This window comes from Temnothorax nylanderi, unplaced genomic scaffold (genome assembly GCF_030848795.1).
Source record: "Temnothorax nylanderi isolate EJ_2023f unplaced genomic scaffold, tnyl_v1.0 TNYL_tig0250_pilon, whole genome shotgun sequence".
Lineage (NCBI taxonomy): Eukaryota > Metazoa > Arthropoda > Insecta > Hymenoptera > Formicidae > Temnothorax > Temnothorax nylanderi.
Window position 1 is genome coordinate 26017 of NW_027249312.1, and position 18897 is coordinate 44913.

Sequence of the window (18897 nt, forward strand, 5' to 3'; positions counted from 1 at the left end):
ACGATCCGCGATCCGCAATCTCAATCCGATCCGTGTCCGCGATACGTAGTGTGACACGGGCTTAACCGACGGTTACGCTGGGTCTACAATGCGAGTCGCAAAGTCGTGAGTCGCAAGAATTGACCAATCACAGTCGATTATTCTCCTCAAATTCGAATGTGATTGGTCAATTCTTGCGACTCACGACTTTGCGACTCGCATTGTAGACCCAGCATTAAAGTTAGCAGGATTGACCAATAGAAATGAAATTGGTTGGTGAAATTGGCCCTTAAAGCCGTGATCAGACTACGGATTGGGATTGAGATTGGATTGAAATTTGACCAATTAGAGCAAAGTTCACTAAACCTGAAGTTAGTTTCCTTTATTCTGATTGATTAAATTTCAATCCAATCTCAATCCCAATCCGTAGTCTGATCACGGCTTTAAGGAGTTAAGCCCGGTGTCCACGATGCTAGAACTGCGTCCGAGTTTCGGTTTAAGCCAATCAACTAGCAGCTCTTACAGAAAAGCAGCAGTTTCATTGGCTTAAACCGAAACTCGGACGCAGTTCTAGCATCGTGGACACAAGGCTTTAGAGAATCCCGGGGCTGGTATACTATATGGAAAAAAAGCTGCGCAACGACGATATAACGATATCGATACTGTCGTTAGAGTTATGCTGGGTCTACAATGCGAGTCGCAAAGTCGTGAGTCGCATTGTAGACCCAGCATTACAGAATAGGGCTACAGGTGTAAAACAAGGATAGAATAAGCAAATAGCGCTAATAGCGCGCTTCCCGAATCCAGCCTTATAGAGCCTTAGTTTATGGTTATGGCAATTCGTGTGCGAGCCTTTACTTCTAGGGACTCTACTGTTTACCGCAACAGGCGCCGCTTAGTGGTGAAACTCCACAGTTTCACTTCGCAATTTACGCAATTGTCGCGAACGCGTTATCGCTGCTGCGTTTTGCGACTGAATCCCTTTAGGATTGTCGAAATTTCCACTTTGCATCGCCGAACCTCGTTTTCGACTTTTCAACAATTCTTTTTGTTTCGCGGTAATCTTTCCGCAACTTTGAGGTTCTCCGTGTATGAGTTCCGACGGGCCGACGTAGCAACATCGCCGTGGTGTGATCAAGAGAAAATGGCCGCCGCCGCGGCTGCCGCGCTGCTCGACGAGCTTATGGGCAGAAACAGGAACGTCCTGCCCAATGAGAAGCCCAAGGAACTCAACTGGGAGGATCCTGAGGTAAGCCCGCGTTGATGCTGAACATCTTCGAAGAGCCTCTGTTAGCTACTTTGCAAAATCTCAATTCCCACTTTCGAGAATTTTTACTTTCCATCTCGTTAACCCTATCTCCTGACAATGATGACATATTTTATATCCATGAAAGTTTTCCCAGATTCTAAGATGTGAACAATGAGAATGTGTACAATTGAGCCCTAAATAATCGAATTAATAAAATTTCAATACAAGATTTCTTGAAATTAATTAATCCGCTCCTTTTACTTTTTCTACATTCTACTGTTTTTTTATTCTCTTGTAAACTTGGAGGTTGTACTTTGTATCCGATAAGATTTTATTTCATGTATAAGAAAGTTCAATCGAAACAAAAATTATATCGAAGGCTGGAACACAATACCTACAAAGGTACAGACAAAGGTAGGCATAGGGAATAGCAACAGAATGTAGATTTTTAACCTATCGGAACCGTGTATCAATGCATTCTGTTCCTATTCCCTGTTTCTATTGCCTGTACCTTTGTATTGTCTTCCATCCCTGACAGTTGCCAAGATTCAAAGAACCAAATATTTACAAATTAACCTAGGTCTTCTAAGTTTACTACTTATTTTTAGGAGTTAAAGTCATGCGATCGTTAAGAAGAATAATGAGGAAGTTTATTAGTTATTAGAACTAATAAACTTGACTCATTCTTCTACCAGAAGATTCTTTGAAAAGTTTAGTAGTCTTTATTGTTACTGTTTTATTACTGTTCTTTAAGAAGTTATCTATTAAGAAGTTACAACTATTAAAAATTAGATATTTACATATATATTTTTTTGATTGAAAGAAGATATAAAACATTAAGAAAGAAAAATATAATGGAGAAATTGATATAAATATTTTTTCATTATTCTGAAATTAAAATATGATTATTAATAATAGATACTGTTGTATCAGTTTCCTTAAACTTTATTTAAAACTTAATTATTTTACACTACTTTATGCTTATTTAAATATATGGAGTTTTCTTATGTTTTAGTTTTGCAAGCTGTATCTGGTGAAATTCTGTCCCCATGACTTATTTGTTAATACAAGAGCGGACTTAGGTGCCTGTCCCAAGGTACACGATGACGAAGCTAGGGAACTTTTTGAAAAGGCGCCGCATTCGTATCGTAAACAGCAATATGAGGATGAGTTTATCAGGTATTGTCAGAGTATGTTAAACGAAGTGGAGAGAAAAATCATAAAGGGAAAGCAGCGGTTGGCACTGATTGGGAGAACAGAAGCAGTAAGTTTCACTAGAAGATCGTATTATGAGCGCAGAATTGTAATTTAATAACTCTTGTAGCCGACGTTAACTCCAGCCCAAACTCAGAGGAATGAGGAGCAGATTGCCTTACTAACAGAGAAGATAAATAAGTTGGTGGAGGAAGCCGAGCAAAGTGGAATTCAAGGCAATGTGGAACAAGCGCAGGGCCTAATGCGTCTTTGCGACCAGTTGAAAGAAGAGCGCGAAACCCTAAGGAAATCCAACGACAACAGTCATTACAATCAAGTAAGAATGAAACAATTATTTGGATGTATATAAATATAGTTATAATCTATATAACCGATCTCTACATAGTTTTACACAAATAATTAATTATAAATGATCTATGATTTGCTACTTGAATTCTTATGTTAATTCTACAGCATTTACTTGCAGACTGCTGAACTGGCGGCCGCACAGGAGAAACAAATGGAGGTATGCGATGTGTGTGGCGCATTTCTTATCGTGGGCGATGCTCAGCAACGGATTGATGATCATCTAATGGGAAAACAACATGTGGGCTACGCAAGACTGAAAAGTGCTCTTCAAGAGATTATGGTAGAGACAAATCATGTCATTTTCTTCAATATGTTCCTCAAGTTGACTAAATTAAAGACTAAATTAAAATCTCGTTTATAGAACAAACGCGAGAAGGCGCGCGACGAGAAAGAACAGAGAAGAGAGGAGGAACGGAAGCAAAGGGCGCGAGCGAACGAGGAGCTCGACAGACGGCGGAGAGACGGTGACAGAGATAGAGATCGCGATAGAGATAGGGACAAGCGTCGTAGGCGAATAGATGACGACAAGAGCCGTCATGATTCAAGCGGTCATAGGTAGAAATCTCTATATTGTGATAGCGAGTTTTGAAAAATGTATTCTAAACCGTTTAATAAAGTGTTAGAATATCAATATAGAAAATTAATTAAGAAAGTTTTTACATTCGATAAAAATCGGTTCCTGCAATTTTACATTTCTAAAAGATATTCTCTGTTATATTTGTAGATTTTAGCAAAAATGTAACATTTCAGAATCAAATGAGCCAATCTAACGATGATATTGCTTGTTATAGAAACACTGGGCATAAAAGTAGAAGTAGATCGCGAGACAAACACCATCGGGACGAAGATAGCCATCGACGTCACGGTCGAGATAAAGGTGAGTGATAACGTTGATCTTTTAACATGGTGTCGCTATCAGATCGCGATTGCAACCTGTATATCAGGCGTATTACGTTCTAGGATGATGCAATGACAATAATAATAATTTCAGGAAGTCGCGATCATCGAAGTTCCAGCCACCATAATCGTCGCCGTCACCGCTCGCGAAGTCGAAGTCACAAGTAACTTCTCTTGATTGGTTAGTGAGTGAGAAGTAAGCCAGGTATGCACCAAACAATATAACCATATTCGTCTCAATTACTGTACAGGTACTCTCTCGATCCAGGTGAGTTGCCATTCCGATGCACATAATACATATACATGATAATATAATCTGTGATGTTTGAAGCGCCGCGTAAGTCACACAGCAAGTTCGTCTCACTCTCTCTGAAATACATTCTGTCTCTCTCCGCCTCTCTCTGATCTTCCAGAAATGAACACCTCTCATAAGATTCGAGTAATAGGTTATGTTCTTTCGTTCTTCCGAAGGGTGCGGTCACATGGACTGATATTTTCCACGTAACGCGTATCGCGTAACTAATCGGAGACATTCCGCGTTTTCTGTTACACGGAATTGAATGTCCTTAGTTCACATGGGCCATTTTTTCCGCGTAACGCGTATCGCGTAACCAATAAATTACGACGTTTGACATTTCTGTTGGAACATTCTAAAAGAATCAACGATATGATTGGTTACGCGATACGCGTTACGCGGAAAAAATGGCCCATGTGAACTAAGGACATTCAATTCCGCATAACAGAAAACGCGGAATGTCTCTGATTGGTTACGCGATACGCGGAAAATATCAGCCCATGTAACCGCACCCTTAATGTTAAAACTTGTTAATGGCGCAATGAAGTATGTAGAGCTGAATAGACAATGGTAAAATTTGCAGATTGTAACATTGTAACAAGTGTACTTATCATAATATAATTTTGTAAATATTGTCTACAAAGAAACAACGATGGGTGCTTTCCAGCTTATGACACAAGTCGATACAAGTATCACTCTATCTTTGTTGTTCACTAGATGTTGAAAAAAGACAGAGTGACGCTTGTGTAGACTTGTGTCGCTAAATGAAAAACACCTGCTTTAGCGTGACAGTAGTCTAATGCTTTTGTAGAGTTTCAAGATCGAGAAAATTAAATTTACATATGTTTTCTTAGTTGAGTCTCTTTACCCAGTCAGAAGTGACAAGTCGAAAAGTCGGCTATTAGACGGCTATGTCGTCTATGGTTTTATAGAGGTCTAATTTGAAGGACACAAAAACGTCCCAGTCAGAAGTGACAAGTCGAAAAGTCGGCTATTAGACGGCTATGTCGTCTATGGTTTTATAGAGGTCTAATTTGAAGGACACAAAAACGTATAATCGACCTAATTTTAGACGTCTATATCAACCGGTTCTTTGGTTGAAAAGTCGTTGATTCGCCGTCTTTTCAACTGATGATTTCTGACTGGGTAGGCCGGTTCTACAATATGTCGTATGTCGGAGTCGGATGTCGGAACGCAGCCGTTGGTCCAATGAGGAAAATTCGTTTTCGAAAGAGGAATTCTCTCATTGAATCATTGGCTGCGTTCCAACATTTGACTCCGACATACGACGCGTTTTAGAACCGACTTTAGAGTCTCAATTACACTATTGTTGCAATGATTTTTTGAAAAACTTCAAAATACATTTATAGTATCAATTTTTCTTCAAATTTCTCGAAATTTAATTTTTTCGAGCACTTTATATTAAAAAGCTTTTAACAATATAAAATTGCATCGCTCTAAAAAATATCGTTAGGATTTTTAGAAAGTAAATCTAATTTTTATAATATTTAAACTGATTAATTAAGTAAAAATTGAACATTTTAATCATTTCATATGGAAATTTAATTTGTTTTTTACATAACTCCGATATATCATTCCGCGCATTCTCGATTTATCTGCGAAGCAAGCTGGGAGGAGGTATACCTATGCTTGCTTTCATCGGTTAATAACTCTGTACCCGAGTAACAAGAGAGCACAAGTCCAAGAATTCGTTTTTTTCCAGGAGAAGCCCGCGAAGATCTATGGAATTATGGACATACACTTTCAAGATGAATCGAATGAATGTGAATAAATACAATCAGGTTGAAACTCATCCAATATAACAAATTCATACTGTTTATTTAAAAATAAAACGAATTGTTTCTATAAAAATACAGCGTTTTTCTCTTTATTCTACATAGTCTTATCGCGTTTTGCTTTCAGATAATTGAATTCGAGGGTTATTCTTTGGGAACTGAACCATGTATTATTGCTTTTCCACGTAATTTATAAAAGAACATCGTATTTCTCATTATGGGATATAAAGATAAAGAAAAACCCTGGTAAAAGTCAATTTTGGACTTAGTTCCTTTCGCTTCTCGGGCACGAGGCTGTCTGTAGGTTTGTTAATGCCGTAATCTCGTTCACACGTCATTAAGAGAGAGAAAGAGAGAGAGAGAGTAAGAGATTTAGTGGTTTAGTGGTTTAGTGTGGAGGGGACACAGCTCTCAGTACCCGCTTCATAGAGCTTCGTCCACGACTGCAAATGCACGAGTGCACAACTGCGAGTGCGCCCTGCAAACGTGTGACTGTGACTATACGAACCTCTAGCTTCTGCCACGCAATTGACGAGGTATTTATGCCGGAATGATAATATCAACACATGTCCTTCTGCCAGGAGAGTTATTCCTTTGTTTTCGTGTCCCGTTGGGTCCTTGGCTGACTAAGGATCTAACAATTTTTGAGATGCGAAGTTTTAGACAATATAAGGATCTTTAAATCGCCGGTATATAGGGCCATACATATTCATGCAAGACTAACGTTACTCCACTAAACGCTGTACTCCACTATTTTTATTATAAAAGAATGCACTTAAACGAGAATGCTATTTCTTAGCAAAGCCACTAAAGAATAGAAAGATATATAGATAATTATAATAGAGAATTTACCTGATATCTATAAGAAACTAATATTTATTTTAAAAATAAAATTTAAGAGAGACATGATATTCAATTATTTGGATATTTTGTGACTCACGTTAAATCACCTCCCCAAACAATGAAAATTAACCCAATGATCTGCGTATCTTTCGGTGTTTCTAATTGAGGCGATTTAGTTCGCAATTCCCTCAAGAGAACCTCGTGCGCTTGTTAAACAAACACACAGTCGACAGAGGGACAGGATTTTACCAGCATAAAACTGTCATTAAATAATGTTTGACTATTACATTGTATCACAGTGCCGATGACACTTTTGTGTAAAATTTGGATTATCTATTTTCAGGAAGAAGAGAAGAACAAGGGGAAGACTACGGGAACTCGTCCAAGACATCGTTTAACATATTGTTAAGGTAAAGATTTTGCATAATCTTAACAATAAGAAAGAGTGAGAGGGGGAGGACAGACGAAGAAAATATTTGCGTTGAGATCCGCCAGAATCGATATAACTCGTGTTCCGAGTAATTGTTATTTTAGGCCATCTATACATAAACAGAATATCAGCAAGGTAAATTGTATGATACAATTTGTATTTGCTGTGCCGCGTTATAATAATAATGCTCGTAAGATTGTTATTTGGAATTAATAAAACAATGCCACATATCTCTCCGTTTGCTTTTCTTTTTATTTTGCTTACTGTTTTATGCGCGAATAGTTAAGTAATCTTTTTAAGTATCCACTTTGGGACTGAAACAAATTTAACTCGGATCTATCAGTTTTTCATCGTAATTATATTGTTAAAATAAAATATAGAGCTACTTGAATTAAGGAAGATAAAAAGAATAAAGTACAAAACAAAAAATCTATATGAGAATTGATATAAATACACAGTTATAATCTTACAAAAATATATAATTTATTAAATAAATATATGAGCTTAATAGTACATAAACAGTCTATGCTAATACTGTACATCACAGTCTTCTTCTGATATAAAACAGTTCGTGCAACAACAGCGTGTTTACTTCAAACCAATTTGCCTCGTAACCTGAATAGTGTAATAAAATATACATTATTTAATTAATTATTTTCATAATTAATCCTTGCTTGGTGCAAAATATATCTACTTAAATAAATACAATTTTAATATTCAATAATAATAGTATCATGTAACACTAATAAATGTAATAAGAATAATTTCCGCAAGGTTTGAAAAATGAACATTTTTTCATGTGGTCAAATTTTTACTTGATGGATAAAATTACCTGTTCGTACACGGTCCAAGCCATGGTGGTCATCAAAGTCCGCCTCAGCATTCTAGGAACAATACCCTTGAAATATCCTAAGGCGCCGTACTTTTTATAAACGAAGAACGTCGCGTGATAGATACCGTTGAATTCGTTCGGATATAACTGCATCTTCGTTTTGACAACATCCGGCGGCTGCGTCACTATGGACGCCAAAATTCCAGCCAAGATTCCGCAGCCGAAGTGAACCGGTGCCGACGAATTGTTCGTCACTCCTGTAAAAAATCATAAATAAGTTTATAATTTTTATGTAAAACATTTTTAACGTAAGTTCATGAATAATTAATTTAATAATATCGCGTCGTTTAACGATATACGATAGATTAATATAACTAAAATAGCTTTAAGGAATACCTGTACTGGCAGCAGCGTTTTTCAATTGGGTGTAAAACATGAGATATAAACCACTATAAGGCGCATCCCGCAAAAGAGTGGGCACCAAACCGCTCGATAAACCTCTGACTCCTTCCTGCTTGTAGATCAACTTAAGAGCCTCGCTGATACTATTGTACTTATAAACGCCACTCTGCACAATACAGAATTATACTTACATAATCTGCGCGTTTCATTTTAACCCTTAAATGCCACCCGGGGTCCAGCGGACCCCAGACCCTTTAGAATGATATATTTTCAAATGTTCCCGCCAAATATGGAGCTCATATTTATTTATTTATTATTTTTTATTTTTTTGATTTTGGAGCCAACATTTTAACTGTTGGCGATCTTAATTTTTTATACTATGTTGAAATTGAAATTTTAACAATATAAGCATTTTATTCTCTTTTCTAAGCCTTGAACAACATTGAAAATAATTTTCATAACTAAATATCAAAAAATCAATAAGTAAGGAGACATTTTTCATGCTGGGGTCTTTTAGACCCCATGTGTCATTTACGAGATTCTTGAGAGGTGTGGCATTTAAGGGTTAAAAAGACTAAAAATAATCATAAAATGATCCCCATATGATCGAAACTTATGAAATATCTTTAGATATTGTCATGCTATTACAAAAGTATGTATTAAATTATATTTTACGAATAATATTAACAGCGCAATTTTGCAGAAACTCTTCTTGTGCTTTAGAATTTTTTTCTTCCATTTTCTATCGTTTCCTTTTCTCAGTATCTCTTCCCTCTTTAATTACAAGAGTCCCATTATGTTATTTCATATCCTCTCACTGTCCACATTTCTGTTATCTCTTTTTTCCTCTATTTTCTGAACATACCTCGAATCGTGTCTTCACGACGGTGATGGGAATCAGCAAAGCACCGGACATAGACCGCGCGGTAATGCCCAAGGAGATGGCCTGTAGAGCCGTCAGAGGTTCTTCCAGATTGAAAGCATGCTTTAGCCAATGTAGCGACGAAAAGTACAAGCCCACACCAGGAATCACTCTGGTTATCGACTGCAAATTAACATCCATTATGTCGTAATATCAATGTGAATCAACCTTCCATGTCAATCTTCAGAGCAACGTCTTACTGGTGTCATGCCCTTCCAGAGTCCAAAGATATTCTCTTTCTGAACGATGTATGCTACTGTGCCCAGCATTCCATTTTTTGGCGATCTATTAAGAAATCCGGAAAGTTAATTGGTAATTATTTGAAAAATAAAAGTTTAAAATAACAATTTTCAAGTTAAAACTCGTGAGATAAGAATTAAATTTCAAATTAATAAAATTAATTAATTACAAAAAACTCAAGTTTGAATTAAGTAAAAAGTGTAATTTTAAATAATTTAAGTAGTTAATTTTAAAAGTATGATAGATTTTAAGAAATTAGAAGAGGACAAATCCCGATTATATATTCAAAATAAAAAAGTCTTAACTGCGGATTTTATTTACAGCAAACTTTAATCTTACCCAACAGGGGCATTGACTCTGCTCTGAAGTCTGGTCTTCACTAAGTCCAGCGGTTGGAAGAGGATCGTAGAGAATGTTCCAGAGAACGAGCCCGCCAAGAAGGACTTCAAAATAGGGTACTGTGAACATAGGAAAATCATAAGAAAAGGCTCATTCGAATTCGTCGTTGTGAATAACGGTCTATAAGTTATCTTAAAATTCGTAATCTTAATTTAACAATATTTTCTAACTCATCGATCTAGAGTTAATTATATTAGATAATTATATTAGATATATTAGATAAATTAGCACTTTATATATACAGGGTGTTTAAAAAATAAGTATCCCATATTTTGAGAGCAAGTACTCATCAAAATAAGAAGAAAATGTCCATTAAACATGGGTCCTAAATCAAATACCTGTTGAGATATGGACCAATCTTTATTGTATACTATAGGAGGTGTTTTATGTGGTTTAAGTAGAAAAATACACATTCCTACAATGTTTGTATGTCATCGATACCTGATAACGACTAACGGTCAAACTTTACTGCACTGCAGAAATAACACAACTAATATAAGAAAAGGACAATGTTTATCATTTGAAGACCTTGGTGTATTCAACACATCGACGACGTACAAACATTGTAGGAATGTGTATTTTTTTCTTTAAAATGTGTGACAATGAATGGGAACCACATAGAACACCTCCTATAGTATATGATAAAGATTGGTCCATATCTCAACAGATATTTGATTTAGGACCCACATTTAATGGACATTTTCTTCTTATTTTGATGAATACTAGCTCTCAAAATATGGGCCACTTTTTTTTAAACACCCTGTATACATGGTGAGTTTTATTTCGTGTGCCAATTACCTTCGCCAATTATCTCAGAAAGTATTGATTTATTGGAAAAATGTTCAGACAAAAGTTGGAGGTTTCAGAGAGGGCCAATAAACGATCTTATTAGATTTTGGGTTTGGGGCCCGTATTTGACCCAGTAGTCCAGCTAAATTTTTTTTTATGAAAACCCCCAGCTTTTATTGTATCATCTTTTTCTACTAATTAATTTGAACAACTTTTGTCTGAAACATTTTTTTATTTGCCCAATACTTTTTGAGATATTTAAGGAAAACTTGGTAACTTTTTCAATATTTAGCTCATGATATCTCGATAATTGCTTGTCGGGAAAAGTGGTACAGGACTTTTTGACTTGATTTTGTCTCAAAAATATGCTGTTGCAATAGTATTCCAATTTTTTTTAAATATTTGTGTATGCATCTCCTTGGAGCTTTCATGTATTTACAAATATTTAAAAAAATTTCCCAATTTTTTTAAATTTTTACTGTTACAACAGCATATTCTTGAGACCAAATCAAGTCAAAAAGTCCTATACCACTTTTTCCTCAAATGAATAATCATCAAATATCGTAAGTTAACCCTTAAATGCCACACCTCTCAAGAATCTCGTAAATGACACATGGGGTCTAAAAGACCCCAGCATGAAAAATGTCTCCTTACTTATTGATTTTTTGATATTTAGTTATGAAAATTATTTTCAATGTTGTTCAAGGCTTAGAAAAGAGAATAAAATGCTTATATTGTTAAAATTTCAATTTCAACATAGTATAAAAAATTAAGATCGCCAACAGTTAAAATGTTGGCTCCAAAATCAAAAAAATTAAAAATAATAAATAAATAAATATGAGCTCCATATTTGGCGGGAACATTTGAAAATATATCATTTTAAAGGGTCTGGGGTCCGCTGGACCCCGGGTGGCATTTAAGGGTTAAATATTGAAAAAGTTATCAAGCTTTTCTTGAATATCTCAAAAAGTATTAGGCAAAAAAAAATGTTTCAGACAAAAGTTGTTCAAATTAATTAATAGAGAAAGATGATACAAAATAAAAAATAAGGATTTCCATTTAAGAAATTTTACTTGGGCTCTACTGAGCCCAATATGGGCCTCGAACCCAAAATTTAATAAGATTGTCTATTGGCCCCCTTCAAACCCTCCAACTTTTATCTGAAACCCCAATAAACCAATACTTTCTGAGATAATTGGCGGAAATAATTGGCATACAAAATAAAACTCATCCTGTATATCAAGAAAATGGTTAATATATTCTCAATAATTTAATAGTATGTATTGCTTTTATTGTAAATTGTTTATTTTATTATTCTACAAGAGATATCAATTCAAGTCGTTTGATTTGAAAGAATATTTAAATTGGCGAAATCTTTCAATTTTAAAAGTTCATGAAACTTCCTCAGCCTCCATCCTCAGTCCTATTAGGGGAGACCGGGGCTATCTGTCTACGGGGGCTATGTGTCCACAGTACTGCTATCTCAAGTTTTAAGAGACAGATGTCTCTACCATTGTAACAAGTAGTTGAAAAATGGCCTACGTAAGATATTTAAATGTTGTTTGTTTTCTTGCGATGCCTCTCGCAGACGCTATATAAGTTAAAAGAAAAGCGAAAACAATTAATCATATTTTTCGACGGTCGAAAAATTTGCTGTGCGACAGTAGTTTAACTCAAATTAAAGTAAGCAATTCATAATATTATCAATTAATACATAGTTATCAGGTGTGAGAAGCGTCAAATCTTAATTCCGCATTATCTAAAATTGGCAACATGTTAAAGACTGAAAAACGTGGTCGGGGCTATCTGTCCTATTTTTGATGGGGCAATGTGTCCACACTTCAATGACGAATTGTTCTTTTATAAATAGATAATGGTGCGTAACTACAAAAGAAAGACTTTCCTTGAGACGGATAAGGTAGACATATCCAATAAAATTATATTTAGAGCGATTAAAAGAATCAAAATTGAGCGAGAATCTTTTCGTAAAAACAGCGTTAGACTTTGGAATAAATGTTCGGGCTCTCACTCGCTACTGTAAAAAAGTGATCTACGAGCAACTACTTGATCCTGCGATTCAAGAATCGTCACCAAATTTTTATTTTAAAAATACACGTCAAGTTAAATATATGAGTTTGTCTTAAATTATTGAATATTTTGTATTTTAAACGCTGCCGAGGATAAAGTAAAGGTCCCAAATAAAAAAAAAGATTAAAGAATTGAGGGGACAAAAGAAACTCATCCCATTGATTTTGCAACAGACTCCAAATCAGTTTGATGCCACCGTATATAAAAAAAAGTCAGCTCTACGCAGGAAACTTGTCAAAAAATCTACACAAAGTGCCTACTACTTCTCTGACTCCAACGACTAGGAAGTTTTTTCAATATTATATATTAATAATAAATAATATTATAAATAAGTATAAAAATTAATATAAATAATGTGTTTTTTATTATGGTGACAGATAGCCCCTCGAATGTGGACAGATAGCCCCGCATATGGGGCTATCTGTCTACGCTTGACTTGTCCACTTAAAAAATTCGCCTCTTTAAAATGTTAAAAGATCAACGATTCTAATTGTTTTTTTTAATAGCAAGGTTAAAAGGTTATACCATTAAAATTTTAGCCAAATATCTTTATTAGTTTTTTAGTAAACTTGAAAAAAGGGTGGACACATAGCCCCGGTCTCCCCTACTCGTGTCCGAGGGTGGTGGCTTCTCTTCATATACATGTGTTGCGCACGTGGATTATATACACATTGTATATGGGACCTACAGTTTAACGCCGATTCCGAAAGGCTATAATTTTTTAGAGAAGCGTTCTTGGCAAGATATACTCTCGGTGGTTTGCCATTGCCTTAGAAGATAAATATTGCAAAAAGACTATCAATAACCAAACTAAAAAATTATTAAATATAAACTGAATAAGTAAATAGTAAATAAGTTTTTATATTTTTTCCAAAAATTGGTTTCTGCTACGTTTATATCTAAATTAACTATCTAATATTATTAAATTTAAAAATATTACTCATATTATGTACATCTTCTAATGATTACTACTTGTTTGTTTAAAATATAAATTTCTTAAATTTCTTAAATTTGAGAAAAGATTAAATTTGATCTCTGAAATTGGAAAATTAATCAGAAAATCAGACAGTTAGTGTTATATTTGACTATCCACCACCGCATATATCTCTCGCGGGCAATCGTTCAATCTGAAAGAAAATAGATATTATAAAAGAAGATTATTGAATTCGAAGGCCGAAAATCACAAGACACACGTACATACATTAAGTATTACTAGGTGATTAAGACAATTTCTTTTGAAAATTTTCGGAATGCATAAGAGTCGCGAATCTTAATTGCTCAGTGCATCGATAGTGCTGCAAAGTCCAGTAATTTCACGACTTTTGTACATTTCAGAATTTATCGACAAAAAAAAAGTTTCAATTTCATTGTACCTATACAGTACTACGTTTACGCGAGCGTTATTTCTGTAGTAACTTACGATAATTCACTCGTTTACGCGGAGTAAATTATCGTAAGTTACTACAAAATCCCGTTTACGCGAAGGAATTATCGTAAGTTACTACAGAAGTAACGCTCGCGTAAACGTAGTACAAGTTATACAACATACGCGACATTAAGCGCTCCTAAAAAAATAGCACCCTCGTGCGCACCTCGCAAACCCGAAAAATCTGATTTTGACGAAACTTTATACACATGTAGAATTCGTAAATAAATGAATTTATAAATTTTTAGGTGCGGCCCGAAAACGATTTTAAGGGGTAAAACCGGGTCGAATACTGCATTCGATGAGCACGCTATTAGCGCTATTGCATCATTCTATCTTTATCGTTTATTAGGTGTAAAACAAGGATAGAATAAGCAAATAACGCTAATAGCGCGCTCCCCGAATGCAGCCTCAAAAAGTACTCGAGATATTAAAAAATGTTTTATACAAAAGTTTTATGGTAAGAACACCTCTGTTTAACTACACTAACAATATTTTGAAAATATTTTTCTGAAATATTATTAATGTAGTTAAATAGAGGTATTCATAAAACTTTTGTATAAAACATTTTTTTTATCTCTTGAATACTTTCCGAGATATATCAGAAAAGCAAAAAGCTCTATATATGAAAGATGGTTTTACCTCTTAGAATCGTTTTTAGGCTGCAACTTAAAATTTCTAAATTCGTCTATCCCCTTTTCTCCTACATGTGTGTAAAGTTTCATTAAAATCAGAATTTTCAATTTTTCGAGGTTTCTTTGTTAGTGTGTTACGCCATCCCTGTATCGATCCTTCGATTTCCTTCCAGTGAAAACAAGTCGGAGGTCGGAGACTTATTCGAAGATTACCAGACGCATGCGAGCTGGTCTATTGGACCTCAGGGCGAAGCTCAATCGTCGTGAGCGATTATTGTGGATTATTATATTTCTCGTCACACGAGTTCGCTCACGTGCAGCGAAAGATCTCGGCCGAGTGCACGATATCAATAGTTATCGTCATAACTTGACCCGGGATTATCGCCGCGTGGTAAACAGTTATTTTTTTCACAAGGGGCTGATATGTTAATTGCGCACACGGATTTCTCTAATAGCGCGAACATCACGTGATTTTTATGTTAACACTTAACGATGTGAGTGACTCGCGCCACAGGGGACCCATTTGTTTTCTACTTTCTGCTGATAAGCGAAGACGAAAACAGGGTTTCATCAGATAAACTTCTTTTGACGTAAATTTGTCATCCGCGCATGTATCGGATGATATATGTTTATTAATAAAATGTCTGACGATTTATTGCTCGCCTTATTTTTGTTTGTCAATTCTTCCTTCGCGGGAGGCCTGCGGTCATGATGGCGAATCTTTTGCAATGCGAAAAATCACACAGGGCGATATTAACAAAAACTCATTTATGAGACAACTTGCAATTGCGTTACCTTTTTATTCGTTACCTTTTTATTTTTAAACGAGCTTCTAGACTAACGATAATTTGTTACGAATATGTTATATAATGTGATAAAATTATATTCCAATTTCACGAATAGAAATGAATAATATTTTTTTAGAGAAGCGTTTCAATATATTGTGCAACGATAGAGCTTTCCATTCGGTTCCGTCATTGCAAAAATGATAAAATTTAAGACGTATCCGTTTAAAGATATATAATAGGTTAAAAAAAGTACCTGCATATCTTATCTCTTGTGGGATAATTATCAAAGAAAGAATATTGTTGCATCAAAAAAGAATATTGTTGAAAAGCGTTTCCAACAACATATTATATATTTTTTCATTTATAGTATTGAGTAAAATATTTCATAGCAATAATATTTTTTGGGGGTGAAAATATCTTAAAAGAGGTGGAGTTTACAAATATTTCTTTTATCTATTGTACGTGCAACATTTAACAAATATCTGTACCTTAGAGGTAAAGAATCGTATCTCGAGTTTTTGTTAAAATAGGGTTAATACTTTTTCCAATATATCAGATTTAAATTGTATAATGGTAAAGGTCTTATGTCCATTATTACTAGTTCTTAAGATATAAATTTAGAAAAAGTCGTATTGGAAATTTTCATAGAAATAATAAACTTTAAATCCTGTTTTCTCCAAATTTCTAATAATGGATACGATTTTTTTTACCTTTAAACTACAGATTTATATGAAATAAATTCAATGCATAAATCTAGCTTCTAAAAATTATTCATAATTCGAAATACTTACAGTTCCTAGAGCTTCCATGATAGTATAACAATGCGGAAATTTGTATTTACTATCGAATCTCGAATATTCGCTATAATACAAAATTTCACGAATAGTATATTCAAAGTTTATTCTCGAAACTGTGATTAAAATTGAAAAAAAATCACTCAAAGTTTTTCAGCAATAATCTATTATGTTATTCGATTCGGAGCGTTCACTAGGCTAAAAAAATTAATTTTGATTAATTTTTACTAGTTTTATAATCTAACGACGCGACCGTTTGTTCGAGAAGCGGAAAAAATTTCTCCCATCTAAGGCCGTCTGTAGCGCTGGCACGATACTGAATCACGTTTGAAACGTGCGTCGGTTCTACTTACATCCCCGTTTATCTTTGTTTCGCCACTGTCGAGGTCAATGGGGTGACCCTGCCCCTGCATATCGGGGCATGCTCGTGCGAGAAAAAGTTCCAGGCTTATCGGCCGACGAAACGTGATTTAAACGTGATTTCATTCGAAAACGTGAGATGTACTTTATGCTAGCGTGGATCACTTCTCTGACGACCCTTTTCGCTTTTCCATGCGGTGATAACGCTCTGAATCACTCGTGGAATCCTTGCGACTGGATCAGGCGTATTTCTTTTCCACTGAATTCTCTTACGTCTACGAATTATAAAATTAATTAGTGTTTCATTCAATTTGAGACATTAAGAAAAGAAACCTTAGCTTTAAAAAAAATCCTAAAGAAGTCTTGAGAATAAAATAAGGTAGTGATTGCGAAAAGAATGTATATGATATTTGGATAAATAAAAAATTATTGAAGTTGTAGTTGCCTCCAAATTATGAAAAAAATGAACACTGCAAATGTATTTATTTACGCATTTCTCTCAAAAGTGTATTCGGAATGATAGAAAAAATTAAAATTGCTAGATTCATCAAAAGAACTTGTTGTTCTATCAAGTCACCTTCGAAGGGATTAAAGTCTTTCAAATTTTTCACGCAATTTATTTGTGAACTGTTTAATTTCAGAACAATAACAAAAAGCGATAAATGATAATAAATTCACACTTTAAAGATAGCAAAGCTGATAAAGTGATACCAGAATGACAGATAAGAGCAGCAAAAGCCAACATTTTTAAATAAAAATATTTAGGAAGCTCCAACGATAATTATGAAAGGGTTGCCTTTGTTGCGTTATTATTTAATCATGAAATTTGTCTTCTAAAGGCCAACATCTTGGTTTAAAGCCGATTAGATACAGTATCTCATGTAATATGTAATCCAAGCAGGCAGCTAACATATAGGTACATATTTATAAGGATGTATCATTGACAGTATTAAATAGAATAAGATACATAGGAATTGTGCAATGAGGCAATAAAGCAAAAAGTATCAGTTTAAAAAGAGAAAAGAAATAAATGTCTTAATCAGAAAGAGCAAAGAGCCATTTCTTACAAAAAAACGGCTGTAAACGCTCTATTTAATGCAACAAATTTGTTGTCTGTAGCTGTATTGCATTATGTTTTTTTTGCATTTAACATGAAATTGGTATATAATTGGAAACTGGGAAAAAAGAAGAGAAAGATGAAAAATACAAAGTTCAGAAAACAAATGTAACCCTTTACACTGTATTAATTTGAACTCGGAGTATCGACTAGGTCTTGCAATAAATTTGTTGACCTACTTTTTGTATAGGAAAGAAGAAGACGTAATGTGAAGAAAAAAGGAACATAATTTTTAGAAATAAAAATAATTCAAGATTCAATAGATTAAAAATCGAAGGAAATAAAATGAGCTAATGACTCAAACTAGTTCTTAGTTCTTACAATTAGCTCTTTCTCTCTCTCTTTCTAGTTGTATTATAATTTAAATAAATATAAACAAAGATGTGTCAAATGTTTCGACCTGTAATAAGGTCGAAATGGTTCATTCAAAAAGTTGCTGTACTATAACTATAATTTTTAGGTTTCATAAGATTTCGTCACGATTTCTTGTATATGTATCTCGTATAATTACATAATCTTCTGAAAGTAAATAGTTAAAATACTTAAGGAACTTTTAACTCCAACATCTGAGGACAAAAATACAAGTGCAAAAGGTTAAATTTCTGGTGAGGCCGATCGTTTTCTCGCACCTACAGGAAATTTCCATGTTTCTGGTGGTGATTGTCAATCAAAACGAGCGGATTCCTATCGATTCGCGTTCACCAGGTCCACCGAGACGCCGTTTTCACGGAGGCGAGATCGCTGGCCGATCTGTCGATCATGAACACTCGTTTGCCGACGATTCCACTTTTTGTGTCGAGACGACAAGGTACATGAAATGACGAGCGAGACCCACGAGGTCGCGGAAGGTCGGCACGAGTGTGAAGTCGCAGTCGACTGATAAGGATGCCGTCCCATGTCCCATGCAGGACGGAATTTCGGAAAACGGAATCTCGGAATCATTCTGATTGGTTAGCCTCATGGGGCTTGTACTGTGCCCCACGTGTACTGTGTACACGATACTAGAAATTGGTCCGAGTTTCGGTTTAAGCCAATGAAACTGCTGCTTTTCTG

The 18897-nt window shown here is 35.0% G+C and overlaps 2 protein-coding genes across 11 annotated transcripts; one reads left to right on the top strand and one right to left on the bottom strand.

The window, feature by feature from the left end:
- The first annotated feature begins 870 nt into the window (after positions 1 to 870).
- Positions 871 to 7282, top strand: LOC139779918 (luc7-like protein 3). Of its 7 annotated transcripts, XM_071718428.1 has the most exons (9): positions 871 to 1228; positions 2244 to 2492; positions 2553 to 2759; positions 2910 to 3071; positions 3153 to 3346; positions 3583 to 3668; positions 3783 to 3869; positions 3940 to 3956; positions 5707 to 7282. In XM_071718428.1, exons 1-7 carry the CDS (start codon positions 1124 to 1126, stop codon positions 3854 to 3856), a joined length of 1077 nt encoding a protein of 358 aa, XP_071574529.1. In that variant the 5' UTR covers positions 871 to 1123; the 3' UTR covers positions 3857 to 3869; positions 3940 to 3956; positions 5707 to 7282. The 7 variants fall into 7 exon arrangements, with proteins under 7 accessions (XP_071574529.1, XP_071574526.1, XP_071574530.1 ...); XM_071718425.1 differs by having other exon boundaries at positions 3940 to 7282; XM_071718429.1 differs by lacking the exon at positions 3940 to 3956.
- A 228-nt stretch (positions 7283 to 7510) lies between these two features.
- On the bottom strand, positions 7511 to 18734 carry LOC139779920 (mitochondrial glycine transporter). Of its 4 annotated transcripts, XM_071718440.1 has the most exons (9): positions 18478 to 18734; positions 16721 to 17002; positions 16365 to 16434; positions 9788 to 9906; positions 9409 to 9493; positions 9152 to 9331; positions 8281 to 8452; positions 7885 to 8141; positions 7511 to 7667 (listed from the first exon to the last, which is right to left on the bottom strand). In XM_071718440.1, the coding sequence occupies exons 3-9, from the start codon at positions 16380 to 16382 to the stop codon at positions 7641 to 7643; spliced, it is 858 nt and encodes a 285-aa protein (XP_071574541.1). In that variant the 5' UTR covers positions 16383 to 16434; positions 16721 to 17002; positions 18478 to 18734; the 3' UTR covers positions 7511 to 7640. The 4 variants fall into 4 exon arrangements, with proteins under 4 accessions (XP_071574541.1, XP_071574537.1, XP_071574539.1 ...); XM_071718436.1 differs by lacking the exon at positions 16365 to 16434; XM_071718438.1 differs by lacking the exon at positions 16365 to 16434 and having other exon boundaries at positions 18474 to 18734.
- Between the last annotated feature and the right edge of the window lie 163 nt (positions 18735 to 18897).

Coding starts and splice junctions, on each gene's coding strand:
- LOC139779918 (XM_071718425.1), top strand. CDS start 1,124: ATGGCCGCCGCCGCGGCTGCCGCGCTGCTCGACGAGCTTATGGGCAGA. Junction 3,072..3,152: donor GTGCTCTTCAAGAGATTATG/GTAGAGACAAAT, acceptor TCTCGTTTATAG/AACAAACGCGAGAAGGCGCG. Junction 3,347..3,582: donor CATGATTCAAGCGGTCATAG/GTAGAAATCTCT, acceptor TGCTTGTTATAG/AAACACTGGGCATAAAAGTA.
- LOC139779920 (XM_071718436.1), bottom strand. CDS start 16,780: ATGCAGGGGCAGGGTCACCCCATTGACCTCGACAGTGGCGAAACAAAG. Junction 8,453..9,151: donor TCGTGAAGACACGATTCGAG/GTATGTTCAGAA, acceptor TGTATTGTGCAG/AGTGGCGTTTATAAGTACAA. Junction 8,142..8,280: donor AAACGCTGCTGCCAGTACAG/GTATTCCTTAAA, acceptor GATTTTTTACAG/GAGTGACGAACAATTCGTCG.